At 39.1% G+C, this 21451-nt stretch overlaps 2 protein-coding genes and 1 pseudogene across 5 annotated transcripts in view; 2 read left to right on the top strand and 1 right to left on the bottom strand.

Annotated features, from left to right (window-relative positions):
• The first annotated feature begins 2918 nt into the window (after positions 1 to 2918).
• LOC149078378 (F-box/LRR-repeat protein 6-like) lies at positions 2919 to 4235 on the top strand. The gene has a single exon (XM_089241440.1). It carries the CDS (start codon positions 2919 to 2921, stop codon positions 4233 to 4235), a length of 1317 nt encoding a protein of 438 aa, XP_089097566.1.
• A 2612-nt stretch (positions 4236 to 6847) lies between these two features.
• Positions 6848 to 7425, top strand: LOC149078377 (large ribosomal subunit protein uL29 pseudogene; annotated as a pseudogene). Its single transcript, XR_016193926.1, has one exon. The product of XR_016193926.1 is annotated as a large ribosomal subunit protein uL29 pseudogene (transcript).
• Positions 7426 to 13889: 6464 nt separating this feature from the next.
• Positions 13890 to 21451, bottom strand: part of LOC149078376 (splicing factor U2AF 50 kDa subunit-like) — a 42904-nt gene continuing 35342 nt past the window's right edge. For all 3 annotated transcript variants that reach the window (XM_089242026.1, XM_089242028.1, XM_089242027.1), the window contains one exon: positions 13890 to 21367. In XM_089242026.1, the coding sequence (XP_089098152.1) occupies positions 21221 to 21367 (147 nt within the window). In that variant the 3' untranslated portion in view covers positions 13890 to 21220. The remainder of the gene's footprint in view (positions 21368 to 21451) is intronic.

The raw sequence follows: 21451 nt of genomic DNA, 5'->3' as shown, positions 1-21451 counted from the left end.
ATAGGGCCTCCAATACAACTTCAGGTGATGCCGAAGTGAGAAGTAAGTCACCATTTCTTGCGAATCGGATTTCATCGATGAGGTTTGCATTCTCGTTTCTTTACTTCAACCTGTTGTTGATGTCCTGTTTTTTGTCAAGACACAATTTCGGTTTTTTATCCGTGCGTAGATTGCGAGCCATGACCCCAACATCCAGCAGCAGAGCCCCTGGACTGGGATCTTTAATGGGCCCCCCAGGCCAGGCTTTCTCACGGAATCTATAGTGTCTGTCATAATGAGGCTAATTGAACCAAAAATTAGCATTACTCTTTCGAACCAGATTTTCAAAACTTTACTTTCATGTCTTCGTGATAATCCTCAGACTTTTTCGGCTCGCCACCTTCGACGAAAAAATATTACTTCCTCCCAACAAGCTGCTCAAGCAGAAGTGCGAATTCTTTTCAAATACGTATATTCACCACGAAAGATAAGTGACTCCCCTTCTCCCCCCCCCCCACCCGTATCCAGTGTACGTCAAAGTGGGTGAGGAAAAAATCTTGTTGACAGCAACTTTGTTTATAGGAGTCCAGAGCAGCTGTAAAGAAATGAATTTTCAAATGGCTCTGCCAAACAAGATAAACACGCGCATGTTTCATTCATGTCATCAAACGATAAGGGGCCGTTCAAGTATTACGTCATCATCGATGGGGGGTGGGGGGCGGGAGTTTCCAATTTGCTGACTTTTGATGACATGGGGGAGGGGGGGTTTGGATTTTGCTTACGTCTTGTAGGCACTTGAAGTGACGTGTCCCCCCCCCCCTATTGATAAGTGCCCTTCAGAGCCACTTTAATGATCTCTAAAGTTTTCACAGATTCAAGTGATCTGGAACTGTGCCCCGCATCACTCAAGTGATCCATAATTATATGCCGCGGATCACTTAAATAATCTGCCAATGTGCCGCTGGTAACATGACTGATGTAGAACCCCACTGGCGGCCACTTAAGTGCTCTAAAACTACGTCACATGGGATCTCTAAATGTGTCACGGATCGCTTAAGTGTTCTAGAAATGTGTCCCGGGTCATTTAAGCGATCATTAAGTTATTTGTGTGATCATTGTTCACATCTGAAAATGTGCCACGGGCCGCTTAAATGTTCTGGAATTGTACCACGGGACACTTAAGCGATCTGTAGATGTGCCGCTTAGCTCATTTTTTTTACAAAATTTGGTTTGAGGAGGGCAGGTCGCATCAGATAACCCCCCGGGGCCATATTTGGTCCGCGGGCCAAGGGCCTTTATGCGATTTATCATTGTATGGCTTAAAGGGTGGGTCGCAATTAATTTATTTAAGATAAATTTTGAGTTCATAGATTTAAAATAACATTGAAATTAACAGAAATTGATTATAATAGCATATAAAGGAATTTTCTTCCGAAATTTCAATTAAAAAAATATATATTTTTTGCATTAAAAAAATAAAGTTTTGATTGTGGGAAGGGGGCATGAGAGGAGCCCCCCCCCCCCCCGTGTACGTGCTCTGATCCCACCAATATGCGTTAGGTTTCAGAGGGGCAGAGCTGATGGCGAAATTTTGCTGACAGGGGGGGGGGGGTCGGCGTATTGCTTACTTTTGCTGACAGGGGGGGGGGGGAGGGGGTCAAAAATGGCTAAAAATTTGCTTACGTAATACTTGAATGGCCCCTAAAGCCGGGTTTTCCTAGGAATAGGTTTGTTGCGCAGCGTGAAACGAATTAGACTATTTCGCGCCGACAGAAAAGAGTTACATAATCACGCTACGCGTTTGTGTTTTCCTAGCGTGGCGCATCAGATCAGGGCGGCTATATTATAGTCTATGGCTTTGGCATCAGCTACTCTGTCGTCTGCATGCTCCGGTTTGAAGGGAAGGAAAAGAAAACACACGAGAGTGAAGAGAATATCGGCAAAACCGCGGCGCACGACGCATTTGACTCCTCGAGAAGCAGTCGGCCAATCACGCCCGACGTGAAGCGCTGTCGTCAGGCGTATGGCGCTCTGTGGGAAAACAGTCATGCTGCTTTTCTTACTGGTGAGTGGACGGTGTGTCGCGCTGGGCGAATCACGTTGCGCGCGACACAGGAATCCTGCTCCTAGGAAACCCCGGCTTTAAGAAGAAAGCTCTTTAGTCTTGAAGAAGCGTATACAAGTGTATATCAAATCTGTCGGCGAATAGGAGTAATAATAATAAAATGAAACTTCCGTTTAAAAAGGGAACCGTAATGTTTGAGTGAGAAAGGCGTATCCTGTCACCCTGAAGACATAGCAGCAAAAACGCTTTGACCGATCTTTAAAAAATATTTTCCCCGTCTTCCAGATAACTTTGAAATAATATGGAATAAACATTTAAAAAAAAAAAGTTATGCGGTATTTTATGGTATGAGGTGCAAACGACAAAGGACTATATTTTTGGCGGTGTTGTGAAATGTTCGTCAACCAATCATTTTGGGCATCGCACACGTGCTTTTATTTACATCAGGATCCAAGTTAGAATGAACAGAGAACAACATTTTTGCAAAAAAGTCGGGAGAGCGGGGGCAAAAAAAAAAAACTACCAGAGCTGTCGCGGTAAATACGGGACATATGGTCACGTCATAAAAAAGACTAAAGCACCGCTGATGCAAGTGCGCAGAAGAAGCCCATCTATGAGAACAAGAAGCACTAGTGCTGCGGTGCTAGCCGTTGTAAATCCATCCTTATCTAAATATCACAAGGAAATTGCCTCCCCTTTGAGCCCTGTTTTTTGATTGAGAAGGCTTACCCTGCTGTATAATTGAAGAAGGCTTATTCTTTTGTCGTTTTGTTTCCTGACACTCGCCTCCCGTCGATTTTTTTCGTGAGTTCGCTGTGAATCCACGCGACAATTATTTGTTTACTTCGTCGAATTTAAAGAAAGGGTCGTCCAAATGGATGTTCCCGTTGAGGTGGTCGTCGATGAATTCCAGACGTCGATCTGTGATCTCCCCGAAGAAATTCTCATAAAGATATTCTCGATGTACATCGACAGCGAGGGTCGCCTCAAGTTTCTCAAGAACGTCGTGCCAGTTTGTAAGGAATGGAAGAGGATATCTTTGGCTCGCACGTTTTGGCGACGTGTCGAGGACTTCACTCCCAAATACGAAGACCTGTTCGCTCTGGGTAATGACGGACTTCTCGATCACACGGAGTACCTGTGCTTGTCACAACTGTCGAGGAGTTTAACCGACATTGAAGACGTCAAAGACGCCAACGCCATAATCACGTGGATCATCTCTAGATGCAACGATCTGAAAGGTCTCGACCTCTCATCTCACATAGTCTCAACAGAGTTGTGCTCGTCCATCGCCAAGAGTTGCCCGAATCTAGAGGACCTGGTACTTCAACGCACCACTGGGTTATGTTTTGGCGGCCACTGGAACATCAAAATTTTGGAGCCAATATTCAGCAGCTGTTTCCATTCACTGAAGTCTATAAACTTGGACCACTGCAAACTGATATGTGACGATGGTATCCTGGAATCCATCGCAGATAATTGTCACTCGCTGGAAGAGTTCCACTTCTATTTCTCCTCGGACCGTAAGGGTCTTGTCACCTATGAGTATAAGAAGGTTGTGTTCCCGGTAGCCAAATTCCAAGCTGGATGTCCCAAGCTGCGTGTATTAAAAGTTGGCAAATGTAATTTCACTTGCTCTGGCGCCGAAGAGACAAATGGTTTTCCAAACCTGAACATGTTTGGAGCACGTGGGAGTAAATTCCATAAAAATGATTTGTCGCTTATACTTAGGACTTCAGATAAACTTGTGACCTTAGAGCTGTGTGACTGTTCACACGGTAACACGTTTTGTAAGGACCTACTGCAGATACCATGTGTCAAATTAGAGAGACTTATCCTAGGACAAATGCACACATTCATACCTGTTTACCTGCGTAAACTGATATCACGGTGGAGCCCTACTTTGAGGCATTTAGAACTTACAGGATTCAGCGCGAATGTCGGTGAGGTGCTCTCCGCTGTGCTGCGTAATAATCCAGAACCAGTTCTGGAATCGTTGGACCTCTCAGAATCGTGCGTTTCTTTTTCAAAACTGAAATTCATCGTGAAACAGTGCCCTAAACTGAGGGATTTGACGCTTAAAAATTCACACGGTAAGCTTCAGGGCTCAAGCTTCATACGGTCCTTACCAAAAGGTTTCCCTGAATTCTTCCGTTCCCGAGAAGAATTGCAAAAAATTATGAAGTGTTAAAGCCAAAGATTTTCTTTCTAATCTATATATCACTCCCAGGCGGAACTTTTTACCGAATACTTTATGGGAAATGCATTAAAGACCTTTTATTTATTTGTTAATATGTATATAGGAATCGGGGTGTAAAGACATTTTATTTATTTGTTAATATGTATATAAGAAGCGGGGTGGAATGTGATGAAGGTGCAGAATATTTCTCTTTTTATAGTGTATTTATATTTTATCCTTGAAATTGATACTATGATTAAAAATACATGTAGGTGTTATCATGTGAAATATGTGTATACCTGTGTCTTGTTGCTTATTAGCACTGTGGTGCACCTTCAAACTGTTTCGAATTGGTTAAAGATTGGAAGAAGTCAGTCTTTCGTGGTTGCGTCCAGTATTGTGCTCACTGAGTTATTATCAGCGCTTAACTGAACCAGCCACCATTTCTTGACATTCTGGTACGAGCTGAGTACAACTGTATATCTTAGTTGTTTTTTTACTGGTGCTGGGCATAAAGTGGGATACTTGTGTGACCAAGGACTGTTCCTCACATGTATGGGGCCGTGAGCAAATACAAATTTTTAGAAACCAATACAAGGGTTGACAAATCCTAGGTTGCTTTAGTTACTGAAAAATCTCTACTGCATGCATAAAATTTCTATGTGCGATTATTGAAGTTTCAAAACAACAAAATTTTTCTCGATATGATTACTATCATATAAAGGAGTTGGACAAGTCCTACGAAAGAATAAAAAGATGCTTGTCTCTTAAAAAATTTGGCTGTTGCTTGAACTTTATTCCATTTGTCAAGTCCCGCTTTATATATTCAGTGGAGTTCCAATAATTTGAAGTGAGAGGGACAGATACTACATTGGATTCAGGGCAGTCATTTCAATTTTTTTTTTCCCGGGGCAAAGAACCTGTACTCAATGTATGCATATATATACACACCATTTTTAGTGTATTTTCAAAAGCCAGCGGGTCGGTTCTCCCCCAAAAATGATGGGCCTGATCAGATTAATAGAAAACAACAAGGGAGATTTTCCCACTATCTATTTTGCCCTTAATTCCTGACACAACTGCCTTGACCCAGTGTCTCTGGTTTACCCTCTGTCGATAACATTTGATCTGACAGGCACAGCTCTATTTTTTCACACCTCTGCACTGCTGGCAGCGTTGGTTCCTGGCGCTCCAAGCTTCCTGTTTTGATGTGCTATATGTAACCTTCCCACGTAGTTTGAACTTCACTAAGGGAAGTTCACTTTTTTTTTTAAAAATAATTCTTAGAGATGTAAAATTCTCGAGAATATTCTCTGGAAGGACCACTATCACAAATAACTTGTCAATCAATTTTAATTGTTTGAGCATAGCTCACTATAATAAAATACATAATACACATACATCCACAATAACATTCACATTAGTGACAATGCTGGTTTAATACGCAAAAAGGAAAAAAAAAAGTATTTTTCTAAAACATGGGACACATCGAATTATCGCATGCAGCCTTTCCAGCCAGTGTCGATAAGTCAGATCACAAAAATATGTCTCTTCCTCAATCCAATTTCAGTTATCTTCATACAGGGACTGCAAATAGTGAACATCTCGTGAAAAATAAAAAATGTTTAATTTCAACATTGTTCAGCATGAAAATATTTTTTTATGTTCAAATTGACATTGTTGTTGAAGTAACACCATCTGTATGATGCATGGGCAATCTAAAAATGTGTGTTTCCACGTTTCAAGTTGATTAACATTACAATAATTACAATTTTTCAATGGATTGATTTGGGTTCAATTTGACTCTAGGGTTGGCAAAACTCTTAAAACAAATTTGGCAGTTATTTATTAGTCCTCAATACATAGAACTTTTATTGTTCTGTAGAATACTGGTCCATAGGAGATTTGTGTATGTTGTGCATTGAACTGAATGTTTTGTGAAATTAATGTGTTTAATGTTAAGAGAATTTGTTTCTTGAACGATGAAGGATCTTGATCCAATTTAGGAAAAGAAAATCCAGTTTCATCGAAGATTTTCCAGACCTCGAAAAGCCAGTTGTTTTCAACATGCATATTATTCATAGCTCAAAAAAATCATAATCAGGCTCTGGCCCTGATAACCTTGGGGCATTATCAGCAAACGCTTTAATGCAGATAAAGTTATCTGACATAATTTAGAACGGTGAAACCATACCAAAAAAAAAATTCCTAAAACAAGAAGGAAGAGAAATAAATTCAGCATCGATGATATAATTACATAAAAATTCTAGAATTAATGAAGGAATATTCCAGAATTGATGAAATTTTCCCAGTATATATTAGTGAAATGAATAATTTTTATCTTTACAGAAGAGTTCTCTATCTTTTTTTTTTCAAGCTTGAGCAACTCCTGGTGCAATGTTCAAAGTAACGAATATTTGAGCTAAATATTCATGGAGTTTTGTGAATTGTTCATGATTTTAGTGAAAATGAATTGGAAGATGAGTAAAATAATGCAGAACAGCTAGTAGTGATAAAAACGTGCGGGACAACTGGTCAATCCATTGTTTCAGGTTGGACAATCATGTTTGACGTCATGAAAGAAAAAAATCAAAGGAGGGCGGAGAGTCCACAGTATTCGAAGCAAACCGTAAAAGACCACATTTTTCGATTTGGAAGTTTTCGTCTGGCTGTTCGTGTTGCGTATCGTGACGATCTCTATCCGCATTCATTAATAACAATCAGGAAGTGATAAAAAATGACCCGGCAGGGATCAGAGAACGCCAAGGCGAGGAATCTCCGCAAGCTGAAGAAAGACGATCTCCTCAAGGAGCTGGAATCTCTCAAGCAAGAAATGGCAACTCTGCACGTGGCGAAGGTGGCCGGCACGGCCCCGACGAAGCTCGGCAAGATAAGGATCGTGCGCAAGGCCATCGCCAGGATCCTAACCGTCGCCCACCAGACCCAGAGGGAGAACCTGAGGAAGGTGTACCGCAACAAGAAGTTCAAGCCGAGGGACCTGCGTCCCAAGAAGACCAGGGCCATGAGGCGAGCCCTGACTCCCAACGAACTCAAGCTCAAGACCATCAAGGAGTCGAGGAAGCTACGGGCTTGGCCGGACCGAATCTATGCCGTCAAAGTTTGAACTCGTGATGACGTGTATCGAGACATCTCTGTAGTTCCTTTGTAAAAATAATAAGGTATGTTTTGTACGTGCATGGTATGCGGGTCTCGAGTCTTTCTTTCATGAGTGAGGTGTTTTGTTCGTTCAAAGGTAATGTGTTTATCCACAGACTGGACCCATGGTGTCCGAGGTAAATCATTGTGCAATGCAGAGTATTCAGTTTCCTATTGATGTACATAGGCTCAGTATTCACTTAGGAAACTAGGTAAGCAGTTTTTTTCTAGTCACTAATATCGGTGCTGTAACTATGTACAGTGAAACCTGTATGAAACGGAATGCCAATAGACTAAAATAATATTCGATTTTATGAAGGTGAAAATAAAAGCACTAATCGAACAGGCTATATTTTTTATTCCATTTCAGGCAGGTTCCATTGTACTAGGTTGGCCTCAGCAACCACACATTCTTTCGACCCGTCCCATGGAATGTAGGAGCCGTTCAACAACGATAAGTCATATAACTCATTCACCAGCCTGGCTCGAGGACAATAAATCTATAGTATGATTTTTTTTTTTCCTTGGCGGAGAAAGACTACAAAGGTTTTTAACAGCTGGCTGATGTGGAGATATATTTTTGGAAAGAGAAAGACAATTCAGCTGACCTTGTGGGAAATCGAACCCACGTCCTTTCATTTTCTAGGTGAATGCACGCAGCCCCCTTACGGTCCTGATATATTCTAAAGGGGCCCCGGGTGAAAGGGGAGCTATGACAAGTATGAACGGGGGCACAGAGAGTTGTGAAGAATTAGAGCTTTCAAGTGAAATATGATGGGAAAAAATGTTACAACTTTGTCCATAAAACCAGGGCCATCTTAATCAATGGGCCTATGGTGGAGGATATAGCCCGGGAACTTGTATCCTCTTTAGGGAGGCCCTACATGATGAAATTTGATTTTATAATTTTCAAATATAAATATGTAAGCTGTTACTTCCAGCTAAGTATGAGGGGTCCCAGAACATCACTTTTGGTGGGGGCGTCGGAAATGTTTCGAAACTGTGGGTGCTCGTCTTTGGTTTTATATCGAAAATTTTAATTTCTGAATCAATTCTGGGGGTGCTCGGATCCATGCCACAAATTACCGTGGGTGCTTGAACACCCACAGCTCCGACATCACTGGAGACAGCCATGCATAAAACCCTTCCCAAGAAGCTCACTGAACTCTAGTCCAGGGTAGGCTCATACCCAGGGTGATGTGTTAGGAGGGTCAATTGTAGGTTCATTATGTGGATCATCCCATATTTTACACATTTCATTTGGCTCTTGGAAGGGATGAGCATTTACCTTCTGGATCCATGCTTGGCCCAGGATTCCAGAATTAAATTTTATTTATGAAATATCTGTTCATTATAAATTTAGTTTTGATTAAATTCAATTCGGTAAGTAGAGAGGGTCTCGTTCTGGAATGAGTGTGCGGGGGTGAAGACAAGGGAGCCATGAACTGAAAAAGGTTGAGAAACACTGCGCTAGACTACAGAGGCAACGAATATCTCCACCTTTCCTTGGAGCTTGTGTGCACTGAACGGGACTGTAAGACACAATTCAGGCCAAAGCTCACAATTGCTGACAATGCTACCAGATGGCGACTTACCTGAGAAAGATGCCACTCCGCTATCCATGCAAATGCTTTTAACGGCTGGCTGATGAGAAAATGTATTTTTAGAAAAATAATTCTCAGCTGTTCCTGTGGGTAATTGAACCCATGTTGTCAAATATATCTTTGCATCAGCCAGCTGTTAAAAACCTTTTGTAACCTTTTTTGATGGCTATCAGGGTCGTCATTCCAACTTTTTCCGGGAGGGGAGCAAAGAACATGTACTCAATGTATGTGTGTGTATATATAAATACCATTTTTAGTGTATTTTCAAAAGCCAGGTGGCCATCTTTGATTTCTGAAATGAAAAGGTTGACAGGAAGGCAAAAGCATGTCACAATTGAAAGTTGCCAAGAACAATCTTGGCTGCAAAACTGAGATAATGAAAACATGTCTTTAATTTCAGTGGAGGTGGATGTGACAAGCGGATAAGAAAACCAAAACTGGTGTGAGTCACAATTTATCTTATATTAGCATCTGGTAGACAAATTTCGAAAACGGTGATGCTCAAATCTGTATATATAGTTTTGTCTTTCTGGCCTTGCCAAAACTGTGGTGTGTTTTCAAACGTTATTGGATGTAAATTAGAATTAAAAAATTTTTTGGGCTTTTTGGCCAACGTGAAGTAGTTTTTTACTGTAAAAAAAAACTACCTCAAACTTTTAAATTTGATTCTAATTTACACGATGGCCACAAAAGACTTGTTAGAAACACATCTAATAATGATGTCTTGTTTATCGTTTGAATTGGGGTTGGCATTGAAAAAATAAATTTACACCCAGCAGCTGTGATCTGGGAATTTACTGTAACAAGGAAAAATGTAAGGCAGGGTCGTAACTAGGATTTTTACCACCCCAGGCAAACATTTGCAACAAAAATTTTATTACGGTCTTCGTTTTTCCCACTGAGCAGTAACGCTCCGGGTCCTAGTTACAACCCTGGGTAAGGTGAATTATGTTTGACAATTTTTTTTTTTCAGTGCCAATAATAATACACGAAATCATGAGTGGTACATTCGATGTATTTTTATTTTGTGTGATCAGATATGGCAAGAAAAAAGACATTTTGAAGCGTGTTCAGAGTTTGTATATTTGCTGCTCACAAATAGTGTAGACATTTTTTTGCTTGTAAGGCCATGCACTCTGTAAAGCAACCAAGAAGCACAGGAACATATAATAGATATTAAAGTCGAAAACAGTTCTTTTCTACACCACTCATATTCAAAAAGCAAGAGACAGTTCAAGACGAGGTGCAGGACTTATGTCTGTTCAAGTTGTGCAGCCTTACTCACAGGACAGAACACACTCAGTATGAGCCACATCCTACCTGTGGGTTACATAAATTTTTCCGCACCTCTCCACATTCTAATCTAGTTTCCTTGACTGTTTATTCCTCAAGTTTGCTGCCACTCACTGACCTGGCCAGCTTGACCTCCAGGTCGCTTTTGCTGCCATTGACATACCTGCACACAGGGCCGCAATTGGGGTGGAGCAGGCAGGGCTGGTCAGTGCCGGACCAAAACAGGATACAAATTTCACCCCTTTTAACCTCTCCTTCAACATTAAAAGGGGCACCAAAATGAGTTTGGCCCAGCATCTAGTCGCAGTCCTGCTTGTGTCCTTTAGGTGCTCGCTGACTTTTTTCACAGACTCTTGGTTGTTTGCCGATGTGGTCACTCATTCGTTCATTCACATGCTTGCACGCTGTTTTAGTTACGTTCTTCAACACGTATTACAAACGTTCGCTGACATGGTTCCTCTTTTTTGCCACTTGCTTTCATGCTCTTTAGGTCAGGCTTGTTTGCATACTCAAGGTTTCTTTTGGTTTTTGCACAAGCTTGTACAGAGGTGACTTGAGCTGTGGCACTGATTTAGAAGGGGTGCCAAAAAAAGGTCCAGCGCAAATAGGTTTTTTCCCGTGAGCTGCCCCTGTACTTGCACACAGTTTCGGTCACTCACCGACCTATCCCCCTCACTCTCCAGGCAGAGGTAGATTTATGGTTTGCCACCTGTGAGCTGTAAAAAATTACTGCCCCAGACTATAGCCCTCCTGTAAATAGGCCCCTCTTATCTTCGATAAGTAAAAGTTTTGTATTATGAGCAAAAATTTACTACTCACTATCACTAATGATTCTTTGCTTTCGCCCATGCACATACTGTGGTATTGTGGGTAATCTGGTCCCATAGTGTCTCCAGTGCGAAATGGAACCAACGTTGCCCTCCAAGAGTTTTGGAAGAAAAAACAAAAACCACACAAATCTGCTTGAAAAAAACGGTGTACTGATGGAAATTATTGAATGTGGCTTAAAAGGATGTGCTCATAATTGGGAGTATGTAACTCCACCCAAACATGCTAAAAAGGCATGATGAATGAAAGGCAAAGAAAGCATGATAAAATTCATTACAAATCTGAAAATAATTCTTCCTTAATAATTAAGAGGCCCGGCCTCTCTCTGACTCAAGTATGTGGGCCTTTAAAGCTTTCTTGTGCATAGGGGACATCTACTATAGGATGTTTGTTCAGTCACCAAAAGACCTTAATTTTCTTTTGCTCAGTTTCCGAATATTAATGTAGCATTTGAATGTTTGGTGCCATCTATCGTCAGCTGCTACCATCCGATAATTTATTTAAAAAATCTAGTATCATCCTTGGAAACATTGTTTTGGCTGACCATACTTCCTTGAGAAAAATATATGGGATATCGCCAATCGCTAAATACAAGCGCCACACACTTCAAATTTCAGTTGAAAAGAAAAATGCTAGAGATATGAATATATTGTTTGTAGTCGTAATGTAATTTCTGAGATAATTTTAATCATTGAATTGAATAGTCAAGGTTAAAAAAACCAGGAAATATGGTTACCCTAACATGGCTGTAAGCCCTCAATCAGTAAACTCGTATTTTTCTTGAGGAAATACGGCAAAAAATTTGCTTTCACATACAGGGCAATGCCATTCATTGCCAATTCGTGGTAAAATCAGGGGAAATGAATTTAAAAATATGTACGATGTAATTTTAATCGTTGATTTGAAGAACAAAAAAAATTACTTCGTAAAAAAAACTAGATTGTCCATCAGGAAAGTTTTTTTACTATGAATTTATATGTCAAGGCCATACGGCTTTCCGAAAAACCAATTGGTGAAGACCAACCATATCTACATCCATAATGCAAATCCCTGTTTTATGTTTATAGATTTTTGTACTTGGCAGTCATCTGCACCATGGGTGCTTTTTAAGGAGAGTTTGTCACATTGGTGGTAGCCTTGGATCTGCAAATTCAATGGGCCGCAATATCAGATTTTAGACAGCTTTAACCAGGGATAAAAATATATATATGAAGTTGCTGTCACCTGTGGTTTGGAAATAGAACTAGTTGATAGTTTTTCCGTTTGCCTTCTGGATAATAGGTAGCAGCATAGGTCCCATTTTTACGCTCGTGATTCATTAATGTTCTCAAATTTCTGCATAGATGGTGTCCAGATGCGTGCTTCAGGCATGAAAATTCAATTATACTCCAAATTAATAACTTTTTCAATAGTTTGTGAAATATACTGTTTTTCACGAAAAGATACCCCCTCTTTTTGCAAAACTACCTTATCCAGGTTTTGGAGGGAAGTGAGAAATTACTCTTTGCAGCTAAACATTGTTTGGAAACAGATTTCAAATCACATCAATACTAGCCTGATCTTACCGTGGCTCTCACATCCTCAGATCAATGACTGCAAAAATTCCCATACATGTTTCTTAAAATCCTTCCAGATTGTTCTACGACATTGTTTTGGGCAAGGCAAGCAACTATAGCGGGGGGGGGGGAAGAAGAATGGGTCTGGTAATATTGAATTTTTTGCTTGCGGAAGGGAGGAATCACCCCAAGCAAAAAATTAAAAAGTAATATTTATCATTAAACCAATGCCTGTTATTGCCATTCATAATTTCTATGCTAGGTTGGCTACAATTCGGCTTTTAAATTTAAGGTAATGTACTGAGAAACACAGTTACAGTAAAACCAGGGCTTGGCAAGTTTCAGGCACCAGTTTGGCTAAAAAATTACCAATGCCAATATTTTAGCCAAAAAATATTGCCGCTGGTAATTTTTTTAGCTAATCTGGCTATAAAATTTCCCATGTGTAATTACTAAATTGAAGACCAAGGTTTGGCCATTTTCTTCAGAGGAAAAAGTACTCTCTGCTACTTTACCGTGCATTAACTCTGGTCATATATCGCCATACAGCAATTCCAACCAGTGGAGTTGGGTGGGAAATAAAGACTATCAGTGGTCAGCTTGGTAGGTAAGGAACTTGCTTCTGACGTTTTATGTCAGGATTCGAACCCATGGACACCTTCATAATGGAAGATGAGCATCTTGCCACTCAGGTACCAGCAGGCAAAAATATAATGCCCACCTTTTTTTGACAAGTCCTGGTAAAACCTCCATAGGTGACCAAGAGAAAGATTTGATACTTTTTCTCAATGCATTCTGGGGTCTGTGGCCTTCCTTCTACAGAAAAACCAGCTGGAAAGGGTAAAAAATTCTGACAATGACAAGCTACCATTTCTCAATTGTTTCTTATAAAAAAAATGATCCACAAATTAATCATGACAAAAATCTTGTAATCACTGTACCGAAGAAAAAAATGAATAGCACAGACGATGGTCATTACCTGAGAAAAGGAAAAAACATTTTCAAAAATAAAATGCCCTAAGAAACCAGGTCCACACCCACAGAATTCTGAGTTGCAAAAACCAGTTTTGTAGTACAATTGCCACAGCACTAGCAATTTTAATGGTCGAGTTGGCATATAGCCACACCCCAAAACCTTTTCCCCTAAACCTGCGGAATTCTGCGGGTATAGACCTGGCTACAGACAAAGTAAAGCATGAAAAAAATCTACGAATCAGATGGACTGCAAATATTATATGTAAGAATTGTTTATTTACAGGAGTCTATACCTAACAAACATTTCACATTAAAAAAAATCCCTGGTAACAGACCGTATACCCGAATACACTTCAGTTCATTTGAACCTTATTAAGACAAAACAAATTAAATATTTTTCATGTTTATCATAATTGAATTACTGTTTTGTCCGTTAATATGAAATTTGTTCAGTAGAAAATATTTTTGGTGCCCGTCATTAACAAGGTTCACAACTGTATTTCACAATACTAAGGCTGAACACATATTGCAGCAAAGAGGTAGAGGCGAGCGTCAAAAGCAATTGTACTGTTTTGTTTTACTCCTCGCATATTCAGCAGCAAGACAAAGAAAAGAAAGAGGCCACTCATCGAGGTACGCATCTTCAACCATCTGCTTTGTTTTTACCATGAGATAAGGACTTATGCTATCTGTTGATTGGTTCCATTTTTTTTCTCCCCTTTTGAAAAATTAAGGATGGATCATCATCACACCTTTACCCTTCTGAACCCCTCCGTCTATTTTCGCTCTCCTCTGCCTTGTTCAATATGTGCGGGCATTTTCCACTTCATAGTTGCCTTCTTTGCTGCAGTATTTGTTCGACCAAAGTTTTTTCCAGAAAGGGTAACAATCATTCAATTACCACAGTGGTTTCCAAAATGAAGACACACATCCAGATAAGAAATCTATTTTTCATTACATGAGTAAAAATACGTAAAAACTAAAAAATGTCTCATCAGCTGCTTACCATACACTCATTTTGTCGAATTCTACCTGATCTATTGATTAGTGAAGGCAAATTTATACAGAGGGATTCAGAAAGAATCATCTGATTTTAAAGTATCATGGTTTTTTTTTTTAATTAACAGAATAAGGATTAATTTTTTTAATGTATTATGGCAAGAGGCAGATTTAACAGGGGTCAGCACGGATCATGGCCTCAAAATTAGTGAAAATAGTGACCAAAATGTTTGAAAAAGTGACCAAATAGTGACCGAAATGTTTAAAAGTGACCAAATAGTGACCAAAATATTTTTAGAGAGAGAGACCAAATGGACAATGAATTTTTATTACCAAATTGAATGAATTGAAATTGAATTTAGTTTTAACTTTGCATTTCAATAGAACTCATTGAAATTGCTTTTTTTACATAATAGATAGAAATAATTAAATCAAACTCAAACGCATTCTACTAACCAGAAAAGTTTTGAATAACTTATCAAATTTATCAACAACTATGTGTGAGAGAATAACTACATTACATCCTTTCTGAGTAACAGTAGCAATGCCTTCCCCCATGTTGCTTTCCACAACCCATCTTAAAATCAATTTAAGCAGGAAAAACTTCAAAGCGGGAAAAATTTTTCCCATTCAAAGAAGGGGAAAAAATGAAATAACACAAAATTTGATGAGAGAATTTGTCCCATCTACATTCCAGTGGATTTTTCATTCATGTTATGCTATGAATGACAGTATACAAAATGTACTCAAACTTTTTTTAACTAGTACAAATTTGATTTACATACCTAGGTTTGTATAATATGTTCCAACAAATTTTAAGAAATTTACTTAATGATTAAAAACTATAAAATTAAATTTTTAACATTTTAAATTATTAAATTAAAAAATTACTTAAATTACTGAATTATAAATTATTTAAATTATTAAATTGAATAAAATATTTAAATTATTAAATTGAATAAAATATTTAAATTATTAAATTGAATAAAATATTTAAATTATTAAATTGAATAAAGTATTCAAATTATTAAATTAACTTAATTATTTTAATTATTATATGTTGAGAGAGGGGCAATCCACCCTCCCCCCAGCGTCAATGGCAGAGCCTACTGATGTATACATATATATGATGTATATCAATTGTCATCGTGCCACACCCCTAAGACGGTAAAGTATCTCCACCTATGGCTGGACTGGGAAAAGTGGGCGAGTACTATTTTACAGGCGGGGGCACCAAAATAATACTGTCCTTGGGTGAGGGAAAAAAAACCAGTTTTGAAATTTGTAAAAATATATATTTTCCCTTTTTTTACACACAACATACACCCCTGCAAAAAAAAAAAACACATTTACTCCTTTACCCAGAAACACAGGGGTGGGAAGTGACAAAGTCCATTTCGGAGCAGCTTTGAAGCAGCAAAATTCAGGATTCTGAGCAGTTTTGGAGCAGCAAATTCAGGATTTGGAACAGCAAAATATAGGATTCGGATCAGTTTTGGAGCAGCAAATTCAGGATTTGGAACAGCAAAATATAAGATTTGGAGCAGATATTTATTGGAGCAGGGAAATTAACAAGAATATTTTCGTTAACCCTCATCCCTTTTCAAAATAAAACAACTGCACTGTCTTTTGTTATCAAACATCTTTTCATCAGCTTGTTTTTGGTGTTTCAGGCTTTTGACACCTTGTTTGAAAGAGAGGCTGTCATAAAATTTTTCACACCAGTCTATTTAAGATGATTTTTGCTTACTGAGGGCACTATTTGCTGTCTTGAACAGCAGCACTTCAAATGAGCAAAAAATTTTCTATAAGTTTTTTATACTCGGAAAGAAATTGTTGCAAAATGGGGGAGAGTTTCGGAAGAATCAACACGACGTTTGGCGATTAAGTACGCATTATTTGGCGAGATTAGCGATCTGACACTCGTTATTCGGCAAAGTTTCTAAATTAACATTCGTAATTCGGCGAAAACACACTTTTTACTTCCGGAATGGAAATTTTTTTCACGAAACATCTGGATTTGACGCAATGACGATCGACTACAGTAATTTCTGCTGCTTCCAGTGGCGACTTTTTTTTAAATGGCAACTGACTCGCATTTGCACTTTAAAGCTGTTGTGTTTTTTTTTTTTTTTTTTTTTTTTTTTTGAAGGCCGAGCACAACTCAGGTCTATCGCCATGGGCAATTTACTACCTAGTGAGTTGTGCCGGAAGTGTAAGTATGTGTACCCAACAGTCTGAGTGCGTATTTAGTGTTGTGTATGATTTTTTAGTGCTGCCATCTATATCTCAGAAGTGAAGTGAGTGTAGTGTAATGACTGAATATTTATACTGTTTGTAGGACTGTCGCTCTCTGTGGCGAGACTTTTTAACGGGGAGATCAGCTCGCATTTGCGCCTTGAAGTTGGGAACCACAGAAAACCAACTTCAGCCGACCACCACTGTGGTGACGATGGGGCTCGAACCCGGGTCCGTCATTATGACCACTCGACCACCACAGCGGCGCACTTTAAAGCTGAAAGATCATTGCAAACTATCTTCAGTTGCACGATCACGGATATTATCGGGGTTTTACCGATGGAAAGGCCGATAGTTTAAATAAGGCGTACAGTGGAATATATATATAAAACACGCTCTTAGAAAGAATCGTTTCACGGTAAGCAGGAACAAAAAATTTTTGGAGTCCTTTAAGAAATTCTGCACATACGAAGCAAAATTAGCTATTTGGCGCAGAAAAATACGAAAACACTATTGGAGCAGGATGGCGCAAGATGTTAATTTTGGCGCGGTGTTCCTACCCCTGGAAACAGTATAATTTTGCCCCCCCCCCCCCCGTAATTTTTAACAGAAAAAAAGACTCAGCGGCCTTCCCCGGTAAATTTCCCATGAACCTTGTAAGCACCAACGTGGCGACTTTTTTTCGAGCCGAAGAATCGCCGTTTTGCGGTAGTCAATTCAAGATGGCTGACAAAGGGCACATAAAAAATTACAAAAAAATATATAATTTATACTATGAATTAACCTAATATGCGAAAATCGATAGAAATATATCGGGAAATACGGAAAATTAGGATGAAATGAACACAAAAATCGAATCAACAACATACGGGGTTTATAAATGCGGTTGATACAGAGTTTATGGATGCTGCTGTCAGGGCTACCTATTTTAGCGCGAAAACAAGTCGCCACGTTAGCGCAGACTCCTCCCGTAATTTTCAACGAACAAAAATAGTGAATTCGCCCCCATCCGGGACACCCGATTTACCATGGCCGTAATACAATTGTTTTTTATGGAGGGGAAACGTAATTTTACTGCCCCTTGACTGTGAAATTCGATAATTTTGCAAAGGAATTTTTATTGCCTTTTCTTAAATATACCATTCCATCAAAAACGCCGTCCAAGGCATTGCCCCCCCCCCCCCGCTTTTGGATCTGATCACGGTATGTAGCAATCCGGGTCGCAAGTACGAACGAAAATTTACTATCGCTCGGGGCCGGTATCCACTCTTTTTAACAGAAAATGAGTAAACTCGGCACCTTTCCTCGTTCAACACCCGTGGAACCAGACCCCCGCCCTCTCCTATTGCGGACATAACAGACTCGAGACAAACGTTTTAATAACTTCCGAGGTCTAAAAATAAGATTTTTTTACACATCAAGAATGGCGCTCAAGATGTCGATATTTCTTGGGGGGCAGAGCGTACCGACTGAGCTGAAGAAAAACAATGATCAGAAGTTCATTTTGAACTCTTTTTCCATAAAAGTTGCAAAAACAAAAAACAAGATCATTTTCGTTCATCAAAAATACGGCCGGCAATCAAAAGGGAGAAACAAATCGAATTCCGACATACATCCATGCGGAAGAAAACAGACATCTCACCTATAGAGAAAAAACCAGTCTATATATCCGTGCTCCCGTGAGGGTACGCAGCCGCCGATTTGCATACAGCGTCGGAACAACCGGTTCCCGCACGTGCATGGAGAGAAAAAAAAAAAGGAAAACAATCCAACAATATTAAGTCAACAATCAGTATCGTGAAGATGCTCTAAATTAAGTTACGGCCCGGGCATAAAAAAAATTAATATTAGGCCCTTTAAATTAGGAAAAAAAATGTGAAGTAGGGGCCAAAGGCGCGCTCGGTGTGCCCATCGTTAAATCCGCCTCTAGTTACGGCTCGCATGCACGTTAACTGAGTTTTTATCAGCCTGATGACAAATTTTCATCTGATTTGGAAACCCTTGTGTTAAACTAAATGTTGAATTGCAGGATTCTGTGATCTTTTCATAAATAGTTCTCCTTTCGATCAAATTTGGGAGTACGGTTTCTTGCTGAGATTTAAATCCAGTTAGAAAAATAGTACGAATTTTATTTGTAGATGGATCGCGATTTTCAATCGGATGATTTTTTTTTTATTGTAAGTAAATTCAAAATACATGCGAGCTTCTTTAACCTTGGCCAGCTACAAGAGTATTCTCCAAAGCGTATTAATACGCTTACTAGGTATTAATAATACGCGTCTTTAATACGCGCTTTGGTATTCTCCCGCGGCGCGTAAGTTAGCTTCTGCACGGGCTCTCTAATCGTCATTTCAAATAACATTTAAAAAAAATTAAAAAAACAAAAGTAACGATAGAACAAACAACAAATGTAACTTGCTCGATGCTCCAAGAAAGGAATTCGTCCCTTAGGACTAAAATTTTTTAAAACAAATAAAATAAAGGATCAATTTTAAAATAAGATGAAAATGAAAGAACGAGTGAGCACGTGGGGAAATAAGAAAGAATGGTAGTATAGGGGGGGGAAAAATTCTTTGTTGTAAGTACGCCTTTTATGCTAGTTTTTTTTCCGACCGGCTTTTCCATAAAATAACGATTCTTTAACCAAGGAGCTTACTTTTTCCAAGCGCCTTGAAATCAAGTTATGCTGACGTCACACGGTATGCTCCCGGGAAGATAAGATGCTTTCGATCGTAGTTCAATGAAGGGAGGGAGAAAATTAGCGATATTGAACAGGTAAAGTTCCTCCTTGAAGAAAAGAAAAACACTGACAGCAGAAAAGCGCGCGAGACCGAGGTTTTTTTGCTAAAAAAGTGGAAAAAGTGACCTGGGCCTAAAAATACGTAATAAAAGTGACCAGTTTCTAAAAAAGTGACTTTTAGTGAAAAAAGTGACCCGTGCCGAGCCCTGATTTAATCTCTCTCGTGCAGGCGAGTTGGGCACCTGCGACAAACCCAAACTTTACACATTTCTTCTAATTTAAGAGGCTCAATGTTATCTGTTGCGCCCAGGGTCTCAACCGATTAAAATCCGCTTCAAATTAAGGCAGTGTTTCTCAACCTTTCTGCAAACACACCAGCAAAATGTCTGAGACAACTCTATGGACTACTCGTGTCCCTTATTATAGGACATTTCTGTGATTTTCATTGTTCTGATTTCTTTTTACACATTTGTCCTGTTTTTTAACGATTCTTTTTTAAATTTGTAATATTTGCTAAAATCATGAATACATGCAAGCTTTTTCATAATATAACTTATATGATAATTACGGCAAAAATTATAAATATTCAACTCCCATATTTGCCAGATTTAATGTTTTTAATGGAATTGAAAGAGTTTTAATTATTGTAATATGCAGAAAAGAAAGTTTTTGATCATGTTGCATATTTATTGGGTTCAAAACATTATCCAAAAGCATTCGTTTAGGTTTTTGATGGTTTACACCGGTTTTTGACATCAAAAACTGTTGATTAACATCTCGTCAGGCAGAATCTAAACTGTTTGGAAATATTCATTAGAATAGCTGCTAGGCAACATTGAATTCCCCCCCCCCCCCCCCTCCTTTTTCAGCATTGGTGCAAAGTAGCCTCAGATTATGGTATATTTTTGAAATAGGGTTACGGTACCTTTTCGAGAAACGCTATCTCTGCTTATGCTAATAGTCACATTTTAAACTTGAGGGACCGGGCAGCGAAATAATGTTGGTACATATACATCAGACCAATTTCTGGAGCTCCTATAGATATCAGGCTGACTTACCTGACAATTTGGTCCCAGGGTGGTACTAATTACTATTATTGCTGTGAGGATTCTCTTTGGATGTTACTTTTTAATAACCACGAAAATGCCATTCTGTTTGGCTATGAACATGTTCCAATTTAGATTTATGAAAAATATTGTGACTGTCTCTGGATTTCAGGACCAACATGGTAGATGCATTAGCCCTGCTTCAGAGGTGCTTTAGACAAATCATGGCAATCTTCATTCCTGCCATGTCTCTGCCCACGATGATTATATGAGAAAAAAAAAAAAGATTTTTCCAATGCTTTATGCGAAGACATTTTCAAACACAAAAACCAAATGATAAAAAAACCTACAGTGAAGTTATAACCAACAAAGCATAAACATATATATCTTGTTCCATCAGTCACTGAATATTTAGAGAGAGAGCAAAGAAATGTCAAAAGTTATACCAATGGCATGTAATTTCTTCACATCAAACAATTCGACAGACATCAATCCGTTACCTGTGACACAGCAAAAAAGTTCACAATATTCTTCAATGAGACAGATACACTTTGCAACGCGGCTAGTAAACTGGTAGGCCAAAGTCTCGTCGATGATACTTGTCTGGATCGAAATATGATGTAACGACTACCCGGTTGGCAAATTTTCTTCCAGTCAGGCTCTGTTGGGCTTTTTGACAGTCAGTAATGGAGCTGAATTCAATAAAAACCTAGGGGGGGAAAATCCAATAAAAGAAAAATTACTGGTCTCTCAAACTACTCTCAGTTCATTGTAATTGTTTAGAACTTGAGAA

This window comes from Pholcus phalangioides, unplaced genomic scaffold, assembly GCF_987345545.1.
Source record: "Pholcus phalangioides strain wild (caught in Gottingen) unplaced genomic scaffold, Ppha-v1.0 ptg000014l_1, whole genome shotgun sequence".
NCBI lineage: Eukaryota > Metazoa > Arthropoda > Arachnida > Araneae > Pholcidae > Pholcus > Pholcus phalangioides.
This window is presented reverse-complemented; position numbering and strand designations above follow the sequence as displayed.